This window comes from Giraffa tippelskirchi, chromosome 5 (assembly GCF_054371585.1).
Source record: "Giraffa tippelskirchi isolate mGirTip1 chromosome 5, T2T-mGirTip1v1.2.pri, whole genome shotgun sequence".
Lineage (NCBI taxonomy): Eukaryota > Metazoa > Chordata > Mammalia > Artiodactyla > Giraffidae > Giraffa > Giraffa tippelskirchi.
The window spans coordinates 153,915,843-153,936,279 of record NC_137279.1 but is presented as its reverse complement, the minus strand read 5'-3'; the positions used below and the strand labels follow the sequence as shown (position 1 = coordinate 153,936,279).

Sequence of the window (20,437 nt, the reverse complement as noted above, 5' to 3'; positions counted from 1 at the left end):
TCCAAAACCCATAGAGTTTTCATCACGTGCTTCAGTGATGTGTTCTGCTCACGAAGTACTTTGAATCCTGTGGCTCCTATAGCATTCATGGAATTGAGATTACATTTTAATTCTTGGTAAAATATCATCTTTTCCTTTTGTTACGAGCTGCTGTTAATTCCATTATTTTTGTTCTTTGGTGAGTCAAGGATCACAGCGGACTTACCTTGAGAAGTTGTCCTTAACTACAAACTCTCAGTTCTGTACTGAATACAACTTTTTCCTCTGAAATAAGTCAGAACTAAGTTTGCATTCAATTTAATTCAGATGACCATTATATCTACTACTGTGGGTAAGAGGGCCTAAGAAGAAATGGAGTAGACCTCATAGTCAACAGGAGTCCAAAATGCAGTACTTGGGTGCAATCTCAAAAACAACAGAATGATGTCGACTTGTTTCCAAGGCAAACCATTCAGTTTCACAATAATCCAAAGTTGATACCCCAACCACTAATGCCAAAGAAGCTGAAATTGCATGGTTCTATGAAGACCTTCAAGACCTTCTAGACTAACACCAAAAAAAGATGTCCTTTTCATCATAGAGGATTGGAATGCAAAAGTAGGAAGTCAAAACATACCTGGAGAAACAGGCAAGTTTGGCCTTGGAATACAAAATGAATCAAAGCAAAGGCTAACAGAGTTTTGCCAAAAGAACGCATGGGTTATAACAAACATCCTCTTCCAGAAACACATGTAGAATCAACTCTACATGTGGGCATCTCCAGATGGTCAATACCAAAATCAGACTGATTATATTCTTTGCAGCCAAAGATGGAGAAGCTCTATACAATCAGCAAAAACAAGACTGGGAGCTGACTGTGGCTCAGATCATGAATTCCTTATTGCAAAACTCAGACTTAAAATGAATAGAATATGGAAAACCCCTAGGCCAGTAAGGTATGACCTAAATCAAATCCCTTACAATTATACAGTGAAAGTGACAAATAGATTCAAGGGATTATCTGATAGACAGAGTGTCTGAGGAACTATGGACGGAGGTTTATAACATTGTACAGGATGTGGTAACCAGAACCATCACCCAGAAAAAAAAATGCAAGGAGGCAAAGTGGTTGTTTGAGGAGGCATTATAAATGGCTGAGAAAAGAAGAGAAGCAACAGCCAAAGGAAAAAGGGAAAGATATACTCAACTGAATGCAGAGTTCCAAAGGAGAGCAAGGAGAGATAAGAAAGCCTTCTTCAGTGACCAATGCAAAGAAATGGAGGAAAACAATAGAATGGGAAAGACTAGAGATATCTTCAAGAAAATTGGAGATAACAAGGGAACATTTCATGCAAAGATGGGTACAATTAAAGACAGAAACATCAGGGACCTAACAGAAGCAGAAGAGATTAAGAAGAGGTGGCAAGAATACACAGAAAAACTATACAAGAAATATCCTAATGACACAGATATCCACAATAGTGTGGTCACTCATGGAGAGCCAGACATCCTGAAGTGTGAAGTCAAGTGGGTCTTAGGAAACATTACTACAAACAAAACTAGGGGAGGTGACGGAATTAAAGCTTAGTTATTTAAAATCTTAAAAGATGATGCTGTTAAAGTCCTGCACTCAATATGTCAGCAAATTTGGAAAACTCAGCAGTAGCCACTGGACTAAAAAAGGTCAATTTTCATTCCAATTCCAAAGAAAGACAATGCCAAAGACTGTTCAAACTGCCACACAATTTTACTCACTTCACATGCTAGTAAGGTAATGCTCAAAATCTTTCAAACTAGGCTTCAGCAGCACGTGAATCAAGAACTTCCAGATGTATCTGGATTTAGTAAAGACAGAGGAACCAGGGATCAAATTGCCAACATCTGTTGGATCATAGAGAAAACAAGGGAATTCCAGAAAAACATCTACTACTGCTTCATTGACTAAGTGAAAGCCTTTGGCTGTGTGAATCACAACAAACTGTGGAAAATACTTAAAGAGTTGGGAATACCAAATCACTTTACCTGTCTCCTATGAAACCTGTCTGCAGGTCAAGAAGCAACAGGTAACCAGACATGAAACAATGGACTAGTTCAAAATTGGGAAGGAGTATGTCAAGGCTGTATATTGTTCACTCTGCTTATTTAGCTGAGTACATATGCTATATGCAGAGTATGTCATGTGAAATGCCAGGCTGGATGAATCCCAAGCTGGAATCAAGATTGCTGGGAGCAGTATCAACAACCTCAGATAGGCAGATGGTACCACTCTAGTGGCAGAAAGTGAAGAGAAACTAAAGAGCCTTTTGATGAGGGTCATTGAGGAGAGTGAAAAACCTGGCTTAAGACTCAATATTCAAAAAACTAAGACCACAGCATCTAGTCCCATCACTTCATGGCAAATAGATGGGGAAAAGTGGAAACAGTGACAGATTTTATTTTCTTGGGCTCCAAAATCACTGCAGACGGTGATTGCAGCCATGAATTTAAAATACAGCTGCTGCTTGGGAGAAAAGCTATGACAAACCTAGACAGCATGTTAAAAAGCAGATATATCACTCTGCCAACAAAGGTTTGTATAATCAAAGCTGTGGTTTTTCCAGTAGTCATGTATGGATGTGAGAGTTGGACCTTAAAAAAGGCTGAGTGCCAAAAAATTGATGCTTTCAAATTGTGGTGCTGGAGATTCTTGAGAGTCCCTTGAACAGCAAGGAGATCAAACCTGTCAATCCTAAAGGAAATCAACCCTGAATATTCATTGGAAGGACTGATGCTGAAGCTGAAGCTCCAATACTCTGGCCACCTGATGCAAAGAGCTGAGTCGTTGGAAAAGACCTTGATGATGGGAAAGACTGAGAAGGGGGTGACAGAGGATGAGATGTTTGGATGGCATCATCGACTCAATGGACATGTTTGAGCAAATTCAGGGAGATGAAGGACAGGGAGGCCTGGTGGTTGCAAAGAGTTGGACACGACTGAACAACAACCAAGTTTTCATTCTGGCTCTGTACTCATTATCCATATGATCCTGAGTAAGTTACTTAAACATTTAAACCCCAGTCAAGGCTTAACCACATGAATCACAGCCTTGTCTAACTCAGTGAAACTATGAGCCATGTTGTGCCTCCCAAGATGGACGGGTTGTGAGGATAAATGAATTAATATATGTGAAGCATTTGATATACAGTCAGTACTCACATTTTCAGATCTGCCAACCAGCAACATAATTGCCATTGTAAGTTCTCTAAATGGTCTCTGACCTTGAGACCATTGAGATTTATGAATAATCGCCATGAAACAAACTGAATTATTCTGATTAATAATAGTTATCATTTACTGAGCAACTCCTTTGGGCCTTACATAAATTTACTTACAAAATACTAACTACTTTACATGCACTACTTTCTTAATTCTTAAAAGGTTCCTATGAAGGTAGATAGTATTATTAAAATGATTTTACTATTGATTAAGCCTCATTTTTAGTCACTTAGTCATGTCTGACTCTTTGCAACCCCATGGACTATAGCCCACCAGGCTCCTCTACCCATGTGGATTCTCCAGGCAAGAATACTAGAGTGGGTAGCCATGCCCTCCTCCAGGGGATCAAACTGTGTGCTGTAGTCCATAGGGTCAAAAAGAGGTGCACGTGACTGAGCAACCAAACTGAAATGAACTGATCCTCACAACAACCTATGATATGGGTACTATTTTTACCTCCATTCTACAGATGAGAAAACTGAGGCATAGAAGAATTAATTAACTCACCTAAAATGTCACAGCTACTAAGTGAAGTTGCTGAGATTTAAACTGAGAAATCTGTTTTCCAATTCAGAATGTTTACCTGCTACCCTATTTTTAAGATGAGATTTCAGTAATAGACGGCAGTTATAAAGCTAACATGGTAAAAACAGCTTACAATTCCGTTTTTTTTGTTTATTTTATACATCATTTACAAGATTGATACACTTTTTAAAATAACTAACCTAAAGTGAAAGTCACTCAGTCATGTCCAACTCTTTGCAATGCTGTGGTCTATACAGTCCGTGGAATTCTCCAGGCCAGAATACTGGAGTGGGTAGCCTTTCTCTACTCCAAGGGATCTTTCCAACCCAGGGATTGAACCCAGATCTCCCACATTGCAGGCTGATTCTTTACCAGTTGAGTCACAAGGGAAGCCCAAGAATACTGGAGTAGTTAGCCTATCCCTTCACCAGCGGATCTTCCCAATCCAGGAATCGAACTGGGGTCTCCTGCATTGCAGGCGGATTCTTCACCAACTGAGCTATCAGGGAAGCCCAATTAACCTAAAAGCTAGTATTATTTGCCTTTGGTTTGCAACTCAACATTTTGATTTTTACCTTATTTAAGAGAGAAATGCATTACAAAAAACAATTATTAGTTTTTGGTTTTGGACATACAGCATATTACAAAAAAAAAGAACTCTTACCGACTATATTATACTACTTTTGATGAAAGCTATTGGTTCTCTTTACAGAGGAAAAATTAAAAATACATTAAATCACCCAAAACATTTTGCAAGTAATTTATGAGTACTCACAAACTCTTTGAAGGCTATCACTTTAATGGTATCTAAAGAGCCCATGTCAGTCTACATACATACACTCCCTCCTAAGTTCCATGTGACAAGAGAGCAAAGCCGAGCTTACGGGTCAGTCAGGCTTAATGGCTGCTGTGTCACCTTTATTTTGAATATTAAGGAATGACACCTTGTTTTTATATGATCTATATTTCAGTTCCCCTAATCAATCAATCAGCAAGGAATTTTTTATGCCAGTGATTCACTATAATAATTGTTTATGTTTTACAAAAGCTGTCATGGTCAGAAAGATGTATTGGGCAAGCTATGCTATTAAGCAGGCAAGGAAGTGGTGATCCCCCTGTTTTACAGAAGAAATCAACTCTGAGATATTAAGAGGCAGCTGTAAGTGCCAGGACTTGAACTCCAACAACCTCCTCCTTTCTGCCAAGTTAATCACACAGTATATATTCTCATCTACATTGAATTAGGGCCTGTGGTTCAGTCCTCTTTAAATCCTTCTCAGCTTTGATATTCTGCTGTGTATTCTAGCCCAATAATGTCTATGGAAATTGCTCTGTTTTAGGAGCAGGTTAAGGATATAGCAAGGGGACCAAGAAAGAAAGCACTTCCTTGAAGCACATTGGTTAAATAGGAAGAACATGGGCTTTTGAGTTAGTATCTTATTATCTGTGTATCCCTGGGCAAGCTCCTTAACTCAGCATCTCAGATCCCAAATCTGTAAAATAGGGAAAATAATAGCTACTTTCTCAGTACTGATGTAAAGATGACATGAGATAATGTTGCAAAATTCCCCTTTTGATGCCTGTCACTTAGCAAGGGGCTCTATAAGTATCAGTTCCCTTTCAGCTCCATTTCTCTTTTCCTTAAGTTCAGAGACTTGTGGGAGGCAAGAAGAAAATAAAAATAGCGAGGGAGGACTTTAGCAAAGGCAAGGAAATGAGGGCTGATAGAAATGCTGAGAGTGGGAGTTGACCTAGCCTTGCATGTGTGCTAGCAGTTCCTCCCTTTCCCCTGCAAAATCCAGCGAAATAAGGAATTAAAGACTTTGACATGGAGTTGTGAAGGGGCAGTCCATTTAATCTTGTTCCAGGAGATTTGCCATCCAAATCGGAGTTATTTCATCAAAAACTCTGGGGAAGGGGAGATAGCTAGCTTGCAATTGAAGACACTCTGGTGCTGTTTGCCTATTCCAGGTGTTCCACCCACCCTCCCACCCTCAAACTAGCCTGCCAGAGAGCAAAATCCCTGAATTCGCTGCTGCTTGGTAACACCACCCCCTTTCCTGTCCTCACTTTGGCAGAAGGTTCAGCGCCCCGTTGAATTCAGTAAAAACAGAGAGTCATCAGTTGGGGGAGGAGAGCTCCCGTCTCCTACACACTGGCATTTGCTCCTGGTAGAAACTCTGCACAGTGCCAGGGCAGGGTACAGATAGCAAGCATTCTGATATAAGTGCTCAGTGCAGACCTCCAGGGCAGCAAGTTGGAAGGGAGAGGCTCAGCTTGGGTTCAACTCTTCAAGGAGAGCTTCACAGGGCAAGCATGATTTGGGTTGGGTTTAAACCAGGGATGTCAAGCATAGAGTCAAGCTGCCACTCCCCTTCCAAACCCTCTGCAGATCTTGTGACTAGGTCCCACATCCCAGAGGTAGTCTAAGAAGCCCCCTCTAGACAGAACTTCAAGCAGCTTGACCAAAATCATCTGGAGTTGACATATGAGGTGTGTCTCTTTTTTCCCAAGCCTTATAGAGAAGGATAGATGGGGAATTGGGTGGGATCTTTTTTATCAATATATTCTTTTCTTTCCTGAATTATAATAAGTCATTGGCTATCTGTAGAATTCTTTTCAAATCTGAAGTGTGTTTGATCTTTCTTTCATTACTAATTATTTTTTATTAGAGAATTCTCTGTTGTTTCCATTTCCTGACATTTAAAATTAGAATATCAGTTTTCCAAACCCCTTTACCTACCCCATGATGGTCAGAAGAAATCCCTAAGCTCTTGTATGTTTTGATCTCCTTGAAAATGAGCAGAATATTAATTCAATCTGGATCACCTTTGTCATTATTTCTTTAAGTAATGGTGGTTGTACCCTTTGAGTACCTGGTATTTTGCTTCCGTTTGTGAGGTGTCGGAGAAGGAAATGGCAACCCACTCCAGTACTCTTGCCTGGAAAATCCTATGGACAGAGGAGCCTGGTAGGCTGCAGTCCATGGGGTCGCTAAGGGTCGGACACGACTGAGCGAATTCACTTTCACTTTTCCCTTTCATGCACTGGAGAAGGAAATGGCAACCCACTCCAGTATTCTTGCCTGGAGAATCCTAGGGACGGCGGAGCCTGGTGGGCTGCCGTCTATAGGGTCGCACAGAGTTGGACACGACTGAAGCGACTTAGCAGTAGCAGCAGTAGCAGTTGTGAGGTGTAAGAGTTAGAATTTCCTTGCATAACTGTAGATTCTTTCATTATTTTCTACTGTTTCAGACAACTTTATCTGATCGGGTGTTCCAGAAACATGAACACTAGGGTTGGAGACCTTAAGCCTCAGCTTCTGTTATCAACTTAAAATCTAATTAAATGAAACAATAGACTCAGTATTGACTCACATAAAAACATTAGGGTGTCTTCAACCAAAGGCAGCAAATTCTTGAATTATATACTTTTAGTTACAGTGCTAAGGTTTCCAAAGTGGCACTAGTAGTAAAGAATCCACCTGCCAATGCAGGAGACACAAGAGATGCAGGTCTGATCCCTGGGTCGGAAAGGTCCTCTGGAGGAGGGCATGGCAACCCAGTCCACTATTCTTGCCTGGAGAATTCCATGGAGAGAGGAATTCTGGCAGGCTACAGTTCATGGGGTCACAGAAAAATCGGGACATGACTGAATATGCACCAAATTACAATGCTAATTATAATTTAAATGGCTGTTTTTCTATCTTTAAAGTCTTCTGCCTCAGTTGTGTTAGTCCTACTGGTATAGATTTTAATTTATAACCATTTTTATTAGCTCTGGTGTATTTGGGATAGAATGGACTCAAGAAGCAATCGTTTTGGAAAATAAGTTTATGACAGAAACATAACTTGTGAATAGTTCAGTAAGTGTTGGGTTTATGATGACTAACCCTGCACCCAGAAGTTTGCTTACTCTTGCCTTGAAGGAGCGTTTCCTCTGGAATCTATGACATCGAATAGCATGTCAATACAGGTACTTAGACAATACTTGCCAGTTGATTGGACAAAAGGATGCTCTTCACTGTGGGAAATGTATGGAACTTGGTGTTTCATTGTGGTATAATGCAACTTATAGCCCTTGCATTATTTTATAAAGAGAGCAAATTTTTCATCTTTCCCCTTCAATAAAAGCCAAGGTTTTCTCAATTGTTGGATGGATAAACAATATGAACAACTGTTTCTTCTCTTACAGGAGTCATTTGTAGGCTCTTTCCTAAAGTTTATTAATGTGTTGTTTTCTGTGGAGGCCAGTTTTTTGTTGTAATTCTCTTCCCATAATCCCATATATCCTAATGAGATATCTGTTTTCTTATCTGAAGTCTCAGATTTCAGTCACTTGTGGTCCTTGACCTTGAGAAGGAAAGATAGATACTTTATTATCTCTCTTATACTATTATATTTATTTTTATACTAAGTAGTTTCTACACATATATGAATAATAGTATAAAATTAAGTGTAGCAGTATAAGAAAAAAATATCTATTCCTTTGTTCTAAGGAGAATTTTTTTTAGTGCCAGAAATAATCTATAGCAATGAATATACTTTTTAATTGTTTTAGAAAAAAATCTTAGAGTATGAATCACCCATATTAATTATATCAGAAAATGTTTCCTCAGAGACTGGGGGAAATTTCATTTCTTAACAGAATGAAGGTGAGATTTCCTTCTGTCTCTTGTATTGTCTAAAGGACAGCCGCTAACTGCCCATGGACCTTAGGAACTATTGTTTCAAATCAGCCACCAGCACAGCGGTGGTACAGAGCCATGGACGCCAATCTGCGCTACTCACCCTGAAGTGGCCAACACAGAGGGAAGGCAAGATGGGCGGACCGCATTCTGTTTTGCCTAGTTGAAACTCTCTTTCTACCTCCTTGCCCATGTGAAGCCCATCTTTATTTTATTTTTAGCATGGTACATGAGGAATCAAAATAAGCTTCCAAAGAGTAATGAAAAACAACAACATATGTCACATTCTGGCATTTTTCGGATCTTTTTTCATCAGCGCCTCTCTGAGCAATCAAAAGTATCTAAATGTCCCTGCTGAGAACTCCTACATTGGAGCAGAGTGAAGCCAGTCTTCTCGGTGTCCTCCAAGACCTGCATGGTGGCGACACCCATGACCCCAGACTAACACCTGCCACTCTTCCTTCTCACCCTGCTCCTCCCTGGCTCCCTGGCAGTGTCCTCTTCCCCCAAATACTGGCACTGCCACCCCCTCTCAACTTGGCCAAGACACCTTCTCAATGAGGCCTCTCCTGACCACCTTATTTAAAAATCACAGATCTATTTCCAGGGCAGGAATAGAGACTCAGATGTAGAAAACAGACATGTAGACACAGAGAGGGAAGGGAGGATGGGATGAATAGGGAGATTAGCATTGACATACATACACTACCATATGTAAAATAGATAGCTAGTGGGAAGCTGCTATATAGCACAGGGAGCTCAGCTCGGTGCTCTGTGATGACCTAGAAGGGTGGGATTTAAGAGGGAGTGGATATATGTACACATGTAACTGATGCACTCGGAGAAGGCAACGGCACCCCACTCCAGTACTCTTGCCTGGAAAATCCCATGGATGGAGGAGCCTGGTAGGCTACAGACCATGGGGTCGCTAAGAGTCAGACACGACTGAGCGACTTCACTTTCACTTTTCCCTTTCATGCACTGGAGAAGAAAATGGCAACCCACTCCAGTATTCTTGCCTGGAGAATCCCAGGGACGGCGGAGCCTGGTGGGCTGCCGTCTATGGGGTCGCACAGTCGGACACGACTGAAGTGACTTAGCAGCAGCAGCAGCAGCAGCAACTGATGCACTTTATTGTACAGCAGAAACACAACCTTGTAAGGCAATTATACTCCAGTTTTTAAAAATTTTCTAAATAATAAAAATCACAAAACTCTATACCCTGCCATTCCCAAGCCCTTCTATTCACTCTACTTTTTAAAATTACATTTATCATCTTCTAAAATCCTAAATACTTTGCTTATTTGTTATTTATAATCTTTCCTCTCCCCCAAAAGTTAATGGAAGCTTTTTGTCTCTTGTTCCTATTGTTTTGTTCACCAAGAATAGTGTCTGGTCTTTATTAGGTAACCAATAGATAACTGTTAATGGTTTATTAATAATAAATAAATAATCCTTTTGCTCCTTGTCAATACCTGGCTATTTGTACATAACTGATAGGAAGTGGTTATATCTATAAAAAAAAATCCCGTTAGCTAAAATATAAAGATTCAAAAGACAGCCATCCTATTTTTAAGGTTAAACAATTGTAGACTCAAAAAACTTCTAAATTAGATCTAGTTTTTTGTGTCTTGATCCCACTGTATGAAACCTGATACCAAAAATTCCCACGGCAGGTCAGTTCCTTGTTAAGGGGATAGGGGTGTATTTGGAGCACAAAATCTTCATAAAAGGATCATTAAAACCATGATGTATATTTTCTCTATTCACCGCTGTTAGATTTGGTCTGGGTCTTAAAGAGAATTCAGTTTTTAAATCCTGCAGATTTCTGGCTCTTCATGTAGAAATGAAGGCTTCAACAAGCTCTATCTTGAAAGACTACTTGCATAACAAAGTGATTTAGGATAATGCACCCAGAGAGAGGCTCTCCATCCACAGAGAGCAGAGGTCTGTGTGTTCCTTGGAAAGCTTCCTTGATCACAAGGATGGTCACAGGAACATCTCTGAACTTAGAGACAACGGTTATATTTTAGGTGTATATATTGTTCAGTCCAAAAATTTGCTTACTCTGTTTCTGTGAACATGAGTACCTGGAGGTATGCCTCTCTTTTTCGTTTCTTTTATTATCTTTTCCATAATTAGAAACCACTCTGATGATAGTTCATTTTAAATCAAGATGTATCTTTGCTTTCCCCAAAGGAGAATTGTCTTATCATGTTTTATCTTTGCTTGTTTGTTTATCACTCTGAAGAAACCCTTAACCCAAGCAGCATAGCCTAGGTGTTGATAGCTGCTAACAATTAAAACAACATATGGAATAAAGAAGCTTTAATCAACATACAGCCTAGAATGGGAAGGAGAGGAGGGCCCTTAGCATTCATGTGTTTATATTTATTCTGATTCTAATTTCATAAAATGCACTTAATTCTAGAAAAAAGCTGAGACATTTACCTTATAATCAGAGTTGAATTCTCAGATTCAAAACCATGCCTAGAAATTCAAGCTCACTTTCTGAAAACCTCATTCCCTATGACCTGCTATGATAGACCAGCGTGATCTATTTAACTCCTTCCATTGGAAAAATCCAAGATTATTTTCCAGACTCTGTGATCTGTAAGCTTTCAGCTCTGTTGTTTCTAAATCCCAGTGCTGATAAGGACCATGGGAATTGGGCTTCCCTGGTGGCTCTGTGGTAAAGAATCCGCCTGCCACTTCAGGAGACGTGAGTTCAATCTCTGGGTTTGGAAGATCCCAAGGAGAAGGAAACGGCAACCCACTCCAGTATTTATGCCTGGGAAATCCCATGGACAGAGGAGTCTGGTGGGCTACAGTCTATAGGGTCACAAAAGAGTCGGACATGACTGACGGACTAAACAACAAATGACCCACCGCTGCCAAGGTTCTCTGGAATTAGAGAAGCAGGGATCCAGTCCCATTCTCATATTTAGTAGCCATGATCTTGGAGCTCATCCGAGCCTCCTTTTCCTCACTGGTAAATAAGAGGTAACAATGACACCAACCTCATAAAGTTAAACAATAATAGTAAAGTCTCAGTGAACATTACCTGTCACTATCATTCACATCTTTTAATCCTCATGACAGTTCTATAAGATAGCATCATCCCTACTTTACAAAATGGAATTGAGAAACAGTATGACTTATTCAAAAGCATCCAGAAAATAAGGGATTAAATTCATCTGACTATATAAAAATGTTTGCACCTCCCTCCATTACAACTCCTTTGAAGCTATTTGATTTTAACCCCAAAATTCTTTTTGTTTGCAAATTGAAGTCCTGGACCTTAAGAATTCTCATTTCTCTGTACTACTTAGCAATGGTCTGGGTCTGAAAGCAGTACCTAGGACGTGGGCCCTATCCTGATCCTCAGTTATGCTGAAACACAAGGGATTTTTTTGCTATGGGAGAACATTCCACTCTGGAGAAACAATCACATAGCTCTGCACCAATGTGTGTGCAAAACGGTGCCACTTCTTTGGAGTCTTGATAATATATATTAGCCTCTGAGGTCACTAACGGGCAGAGAGATCAATATTTAAGTAGAAGCAAAGTGAATTTTATATTTGTAAGAGCTGGTGAAGGAACCATTACATCTGGGGCCATATCCCTTGGGCTATGTATCATATATGATTCAGCCTTATTTCAGAGAACAATTCATCTTTCTGGATTTTAAAAGACACTGTGCTTAAAACATTTGTATTGTGTTTTAATGACCACAAACAGAAAATTCATAAACGTGATTTGAGCACCTACTGTGTGCCTTGTACTATGTTTGGGGCTAGATAGAGCCCATTCAAAATCATCACTAGGAGCTAATAATTGAATGTTGGAGAAGACTCTTGAGAGTCCCTTGGACTGCAAAGAGATCCAACCAGTCCATCCTAAAGGAAATTAGTCCTGAATATTCATTGGAAGGACTGATGCTGAAGCTGAAACTCCAATACTTTAGCCACCTGATGCAAAGAACTGACTCATTTGAAAAGACCCTGATGCCGGGAAAGATTGAAGGCAGGGAGAGAAGGGGGCAACAGAAGAAGAGATGGTTGGATGGCATCACCAACTCAACGGACATGAGTTTGAGTAAACTCTAGGAGCTGGTGATGGACAGGGAGGGAGGCCTGGCATGCTGCAGTCCATGGGGTCGCAAGGAGTCAGACACGACTGAGCGACTGAACTGAACTGAATAATTGAATGGAGATGTCTAGGTAATACAGAATAAAATAAGAATTGCAAAAAATATACTAGCCATGTGTACCTCTGTTTTCTCTTGGACTGATAGATGCCAGGGAACTATTTACTCTGATTGGGAAGCTTAGGGAAGGCCTCATGGAAGACGTGCTGTTGGCCTTCAAGAATAAGTAAGATGGTATGTGAAGGAGAGGGCTTCCCTGGTGGCTCAGAGGTAAAGAATCCACTTGCCAATGCAAGAGATGCAGATTCAATCCCTGTGTCAGGAAGATTCCCCTAGAGTAGGAAATGGAAACCCACTCCAGTATCCTTGCCTGGGAAATCCCATGGACAGAGGAGCCAGGCAGGCTACTGTCCATGGGGTCACAAAGAGTCAGAAATAACTTAGTGACTAAACAACAACAACAATTTGAAGGATAGGAAGACAGCATCAAAGCTGAAGAAGCAGCCTGAGCAGAAGTCAGGGAAGTACGAACATTCTGCATGTTCAGAATATGTCAAGGAGTGACTGCAGCTAAGTGTAGATTTTATACAGACAGCAGTGGAAGATGAGGGAGTGAAGGTGAGCTGGAGCCCATCATGAAGGCATTAAATGATAGAATGGAGTTTGCACTCTATTTTCTACATAGTAGGGAGGTTTTTGCAGGTCAGAGTAACACATTCACTTCACTATTTTTAGAAAATAATTCTAGGGATGATGGAAAGGATGGATGTAGGAAATGAAGCATGGAAGAAGACATGAAGACTTTATTAAGAAGCTGTGGAAGGGGATTTCCCTGGCCGTCCAGTGGTTAAGACTTCCAATGCAGGGGACGTGGGTTCAATCCGTGGTCGGGGAAATAAGGTCCCACATGCTGCATAGTGTGGCCAAAAATATAAATAAATTGTGGAGGAAAAAAAAGAGCATTCCTGGGGGCCAGGGACCACTCAACAGGGAAATAATTTGCCATTTCCCATGGGGAGTGGTAACAAATGAAGGATGGGATGAAAGAAGTGATGGTTTTAGACAGAGTATCTTGAGAGAAGTTAATAGATACCAGATTCCCTGACAAGATTGGAATTTGAGGAAAATCTCATGTTTTAGATTCAAGATAGACTGCAGTGCATTCATGGAATTTTCCAGCTCCTTTCAATATTACCAAGGATAATTTTCTATTTTCAAAGTCTATTTGGTAAAAGTAAGCCTCTGAGAAATCTGTATGCAGGTCAGGAAGCAACAGTTAGAACTGGACATGAAACAACAGACTGGTTCCAAAGAGGGAAAGGAGTATGTCAAGGCTGTATATTGTCATCCTGCTCATTTAACTTACATGCAGAGTACATCATGAAAAATGCTGGGCTGGAAGAAGCACAAGCTGGAATCAAGATTGCCGGGAGAAATATCAATATCCTCAGATATGCAGATGACACCACCCTTATGGCAGAAAGTGAAGAAGAACTAAAGAGCCTCTTGATGAAAGTGAAAGAAGAGAGTGAAAAAGTTGGCTTAAAGCTCAACATTCAGAAAACTAAGATCATGGCATCTGGTCCCATCACTTCATGGCAAATAGATGGGGAAACAGTGGAAACAGTGTCAGACTTTATTTTTTGGGCTCCAAAATCACTGCTGATGGTGATTGCAGCCATGAAATTAAAAGACACTTGCTCCTTGGAAAAAAAGTTATGACCAACCTAGATAGCATATTAAAAAGCACAGACATTACTTTGCCGACAGAGATCCATCTAGTTAAAGTTATGGTTTTTCCAGTAGTCATGTATGGATGTGACAGTTGGACCATGAAGAAAGCTGAGTGCTGAAGAATTGATGCTTTTGAACTGTGGTGTTGGAGAAGACTCTTCAGAGTCCCTTGGACTACAAGGAGATCCAACCAGTCCATCCTAAAGGAGATCAGTCCTGGGTGTTCCTTGGAAGGACTGATGCTGAAGCTGAAATTCCAGTACTTTGGCCACCTGATGTGAAGAGCTGACTCATTTGAAAAGACCCTGATGCTGGCAAAGACGGAGGGCAAGAGGAGAAGGGGACGACAGAGGATGAGATGGTTGGATGCATCACTGACTCAATGGACATGAGTTTGAGTAAGTTCCAGGAGTTAGTGATGGACAGGGAAGCCTGCTATGCTGCAGTCCCTGGGGTCGCAAAGAGTCAGATACAAGTGAGCTTCTGAACTGAACTGAAGCCATTCAAAAAGAGCTTAGAATGTGCTCAAATGGAAACCACACCCATGTCCTCTATCACTTGACCTTGGAGAGGAGGCAAAACGACATCAACTCATCTTAGATTTTCAGCTGTGACTCTTTAGCAAAGACAGATCAGCAAAGGAAAAACAAATATAAGTTTATTAACATATCTATTCATGTATACCTGGCATACCCTCAGGAAAAATGAGTGGTTTCAGAATTCAGGGCTAAATACCATCTTAATAGGGAGAGGAAGGAGGAATCTAAGGGGAGAGTAAATGATTTTAAGGGAACATGAATGGGCCTTTGGAAGCATAAATGGGAAGTGTGATAGTTTGTGGCAAAGTTTGTCTGGATATGGTGTCGACGTCTCATCTCCTCTCCTTTGTTGATTATACTCTTATGACAATTAGGCTGTTACTGGAAGATTTATCTTTAGGCAGATTAGGGTTGTTCAGAGAAAGTTTCTCCCCGAATTTGCTGTTTTCAAGTGCCTATAGCTCAAAACAGTATGGCCAAGTGGCATGTTTTGGGGGTGGTCTAAAGCCAGCAGCCTGGGAATGACCATATTGATGCCTACAGGAAGCCTTTATAAAAGCCATGCCTTGGAGAGCTGCTTTAAAGTAAGGTTATTCTGAGCCTTGAGTTGTATCTTTCTGAATATACATTTCACCTCTTTCATTTTCTGTTTATTTTTTCTTTCCATGCTTACGCTTTTAGAGGAAAAGTCCGGTAAGAAACAACAAATTCTTTCTATATCTTGGCCAAACATTGTTTATTCTGTTCATTTTCATCATCTGTATATCTAATGACTGACTGTATTTAACACCTAAACAAGTTTCTGAATTTTAAAAACAAACAGGACGTGGCCTAATTATGCCCCATGAGGAAAAGAGGAAGCTGGTTGCTAAGTGATTTTCCAAGCCTGTTATTAAAGGCCACAGGGTAATTTTGTAAAGATTCACCTCTACCCCAATCACACAGGCATATGATAAAATATTTCAGTGTTAAGTTCCATTTATTGCAGCTTCTATTTGGGTTCATCAAGCTACATATATTTTTTTGTTACTTTTTTGGTAATGTACAACTTGATAGCATCCTGAGTGAATGCTTGTGAATCTGGCCTAGGAGAAGCAAGTTGTCTTTTTCTCTTCGTTTTTTAATTAATCAGAAAAATTATCCCCTTCTGGAGTTGTCAGAGACAGGTAAAGATCTTTATAAATTGCAAATCACCTCTTACATGGTCCCTTTTATCACTGAGCTGATTTTCAGTGGCAGCACAAATCTGATAAAATGTATCTACATTTTTTTTTTTTTAGAGCAACAATGAAACTGACCTACTAAAAAAATTTCATTGTTCTGGGCTCCTCTGCCTAGTTTATTGGGAACATGACCCCAGGATGCTGATACAGGTGACCTTTCCAGTGGAAAATATGAAAATATTGTATTTGCATGTTAACACACACTGAGAAGTGGTTGGTTGTCTATTTACCTCACCTAAGTGGATGCTGCAATAATTGCTAGACCTCCCATCCTGCCCACTGACCCAAGCCTGGCAGTCTCTATACCACATGCAGGAAACGCACTGATAGCAATTTCATGTGATTGGAGGAAGGAAGAGCAGAAGACAAAGGAAGAACAAAAGATGGAATCAAAATATTACAATTTATCAAAATATGGACTCCATGACTTGGTTTCCAAGCATAAAATTAGTACATATCATAATTAATTATTAATAAATGAAATGGCCCACTTCTGAGTAACTGAGACTCAACTCTGTGTCACATGCTATGTGTCGCATATTGTTGGTGTGCGTCAGTAACCTTTTTGATATTTTGCCTATTTCATTTATTCCGTTTGACTCTGAATCTTTCTCTGAATTATCCAAACTTGGCCACTTCAAATAGTAACAAGATTAAATAGCCTGAAGTTTACCCATGGTGCTTTAAAAATTTCCTATTCTTCACTGGTTTTCCTCCTGTTGTTCTTACAGCAATTTCAACTGTAAGTACTCCATTCACTGCTAGCTGTGCCTTTAAGGATGAGTTTTCCTCTTGCTCCCCTGCTTCATTTTTCTTTGGTAATGCCCAGGTTGTTGACATTCAACCCAGTGAACTTTTAGTGATGTCTTGGCTAGTAACAGGCTCTTTGCTTCTCTTCCCTATGGGAAGATTACGTTTCAGAAGATTATTTCTACCAAATCTTATTGGATCTGATAGGCATGCACTGTCATCTGACTTGTAAGAGGTATAGGAACAAATTTAAGTATAGACAAACATAGCAATTGGCAGGGGTGGGGGCTTCCAATAGGTGCTTGCCAGATAGATTACCCTAAAGCGTTTAAAAGCAAATAAGAATACTGGTTAGTGTCACAATAATAAACAAAATGATCATATATGCTAATTCTTTCCTAGAAAATTCACCACCATGAATCACTGAATTTGCTATGACTAGACTGCATAAAAATAATATTTGTTTAGTGCTTTGTGGCTTTTCATGCATTTTCTGGTGTTTCCCTATAGTGCTGAATTTTAGCAAATGAGGATGTTGTAAAGCTTCAAAACCTGAGGCTGGTTATTTAGTGATTTTTGACAAGCTGGACAGATTGTGTTTGGTGGCTTCTTTTTATAAATATCTCAAAACACTTACGCGTATTGGCAAAGACTTAAGTTATCCTAGTTAGCTGAGTTTAAATTAAGCCTTTTGTGCAAAAAATAAACAAAACAAGGCTGGTGTAGGATAAGGATACTGTGATAAGGATACTGTGAGGACATATACTGAAGTATTTTCTTTTAGAAGGCGTATTCAAATTGCAGAGTATATAAATTTTAAAAATCCAAAATATTCTAAGCAAAGATCTTCATCCTAGTGACCAAATCATAAATTAGTAGTGTATACGCATTTTGAAAATAGCCTCAAAATACAAAGTAAATCTGATCTCTATCTTGAACATCAAAATAAAAGTGGAGGGGAAAATAAAATGTTTTTCAGTACCTTCTCCAGAATGCATCAAAAGATCAAGAGAAGTTGAGGAACTGAACAATTAATGTTTAACTAGGAACACAGGAAATTTGTTCAGAAAACAAATAGACCAACTGCAACGTCCCTGTTTGAGTAATCAGGTGAAATAATAATAACAGTATATAAAATATTCGCTGAGAGCTTATTGTGTGTGATACAAATGTCTGCAATCAGAGACAAATTGGCCACCTGCAGATTCTGAACAACTGAAAAGATGTTTTGTTTGGTCATGCAGACAATCTGAGTGCCATTTAAAAACCAGAATCAACAGCCCTATTCTCTGACAACTCTGAAGATTCAGCAGGATTAGGCCCATGATTTGTGTTCAAATGGCCCTGAGTTGTGGCCACTTCACCAAAGCTCCATGAAACTCTCATGCCCTGACACATAGCTTTCCTGCTCCTTGCCCTGTATGCTTTTGAGTTTGCAATTGAACACGGGGAGTGTTCAGCTTCCAGAATATATCAAGATCAGATGCTGAATGTTTCCTTCCACCCTTGAAGCAAATTCTATATATTGGTAGAACAAAGATAGAATGCTAAAGGCCTCAGAATTCTTGGGAAATGACAGGAAAAAGAGTAAAATAAACTATTGACAGGAAAGACCCTCCCCTCCTGGTTGAGAATGATTTTGCTGTTCAGCAAAACCTACAACTGCTTTATGCTCCTTAAAGGTGATAATTAGTGTAGAAAAAGCCTTTCGATTTGGCTTATGGAATCCCTTTCCTTTTGAAGGTTTCAGATAGCTTTTAGTTGTGGACCTTGAGGTTTTTGGATCTGAGCTTTTCACAGCTTTTAGCTGGATCCTCTGGATTCTTGTGAATAAGCTTGTGACTACCTGAATTTCAATAGCTGTTCCTTGAAGTTCCTTTTTTCATGTTACCTTTACTAGAAAAACTACAAACAGGAACTATTGATTAACTATATAGGTTTTTAACTGATTGAACTTAATTTGGGTGAATTAATATAATTGAAGTTATTTTGACAAATATCCTCTATAATCTTAGTAAAGATTATTGAATTTAAATTTCTGCCTCGGCATGGTTGCAATATACATTTTATTGTGCATTATTTCTCATAATCATCTTGGGGGATATTGCATCACTTTTAATCCCCTCTTTGCTGTATTTTATGCTGCTTTTAAGAATGAATTGTTTGCCATGCAATTAAAGCTAAAATCATAAATGCCCACATCTCCTTCTTTAGAGAAGAACTTTAGCCTGGTCAGTAAAGAATTATAAACTCTAAATCTTTATATAAAAGAGTGCTTGAATTTCTCTCAAAAGACAGTAACAGTTTGTCAGTAAAAGAATTTAAGCCCAGAAATACATATTCATGTGTCCTTTTTTCTAATTTTATTTAAATTGCATCATGCATATATTTATAAGAAAGGTGGGATCAATATGGAACAGAATCGGAAAACTATGGCACATAATAACATCTAAAATATTACAAGTAAAATCAACTAGAGTAAGTATTTCTAAAATCCTAGCTTACTTACCAGTTCCTGGCTCCCTCTCTTTGGAGTCCTCCAACAACATCAGGCTTGGTGTCCTAGAAAGAACGTGAGTTTAGCAGACCTGAGCTCTAAAGTCTGTTTCCGGTTGTATCTGTTTCCTAGCTCTGGACCTCAGAGCCTCACTTGGCTCTCTATATCACAGAGGCAGCTGGACTTGAGATCCATGGAAGCCCCCAGGTATAAATGACTATAGGCTTTTATTTCTTATCTATGTTCTAGAGAGTAGAATCATCTTTTTCATTAAGCAACCTTCTAGATACTTCTGAGTTTGTGCTTCCTGCCCAGATTTTGAAATTTGGCCAGTCCTGGGTTCCAGGAAACCTCTGGTGAACTCATGGGCTAAGCCATGTTCCTGAAAGTGAAACTGAGAAACAGCTGCTTCTCCACTCGCATCACAGCCGCTCTTGTTACTGAAGACAAATCCTAAAGAGGGAGAACAACCAGAGGTTGTTGGGGTAAATTGATAGCAGCCATGATCAAGGTTTGAAGAGTGAAAGAAAGAAGTTGTATGTCAGCGTCTTGTGTTTTTCCAGGCATCTGGCCCACCAGCGTTTTATTGCTGCTAGACAGTTTTTAATCATTCCCACCTGTTCTTCTCAGGAGCTCCTCATCTTCCATATCACATTCTATCCAATTATAGAGGCTGCTTAAGTCACTAGGCCAAGAACACAGACTTTTAAAAACGTTCTTATCAGCACTCATTACACAGAACACTAAAGAGAAAAACCAGGCAAAGAAGAGGTATCTCTTACCCTGCTCTCTGATTTTTGGAGACTCTGATTAAAGCCTGAATTATGTGGGAAATCCATCACATCTATGATGTGTGCTAACACTCTATTGTGTGGGAAAACAGTTTTCTCTGTACTACCATCTCTAAAACTCCCCTCCTCAAACACTATGAAGAAAAACTCCTTATGACAAGACATTTAAAGCTATCAGTACAGTAAAGTTTTCTTGTATGTTTCTGCTTTCTCTGTATATACACATAACTGAAACTGGTACATACCCATTAGCAAAGCTATATCATACAGTGGATATATTCCCTTTAAAGTTCTCCAAAACCTCCTT

General features: G+C 39.6%; 1 protein-coding gene across 21 annotated transcripts in view; it reads left to right on the top strand.

The window, feature by feature from the left end:
- The window catches only part of SGIP1 (SH3GL interacting endocytic adaptor 1), a 233,782-nt gene that overhangs the window by 128,778 nt on the left and 84,567 nt on the right, over positions 1 to 20,437 (top strand). The window contains exon 8 of one of the 21 annotated variants that reach the window (XM_081490820.1): positions 15,551 to 15,562. The exons of the other annotated variants lie outside the window; for them this stretch is intronic. Within the exon in view, the coding sequence (XP_081346946.1) occupies positions 15,551 to 15,562 (12 nt within the window). The remainder of the gene's footprint in view (positions 1 to 15,550; positions 15,563 to 20,437) is intronic. 21 annotated transcript variants of the gene reach the window in all.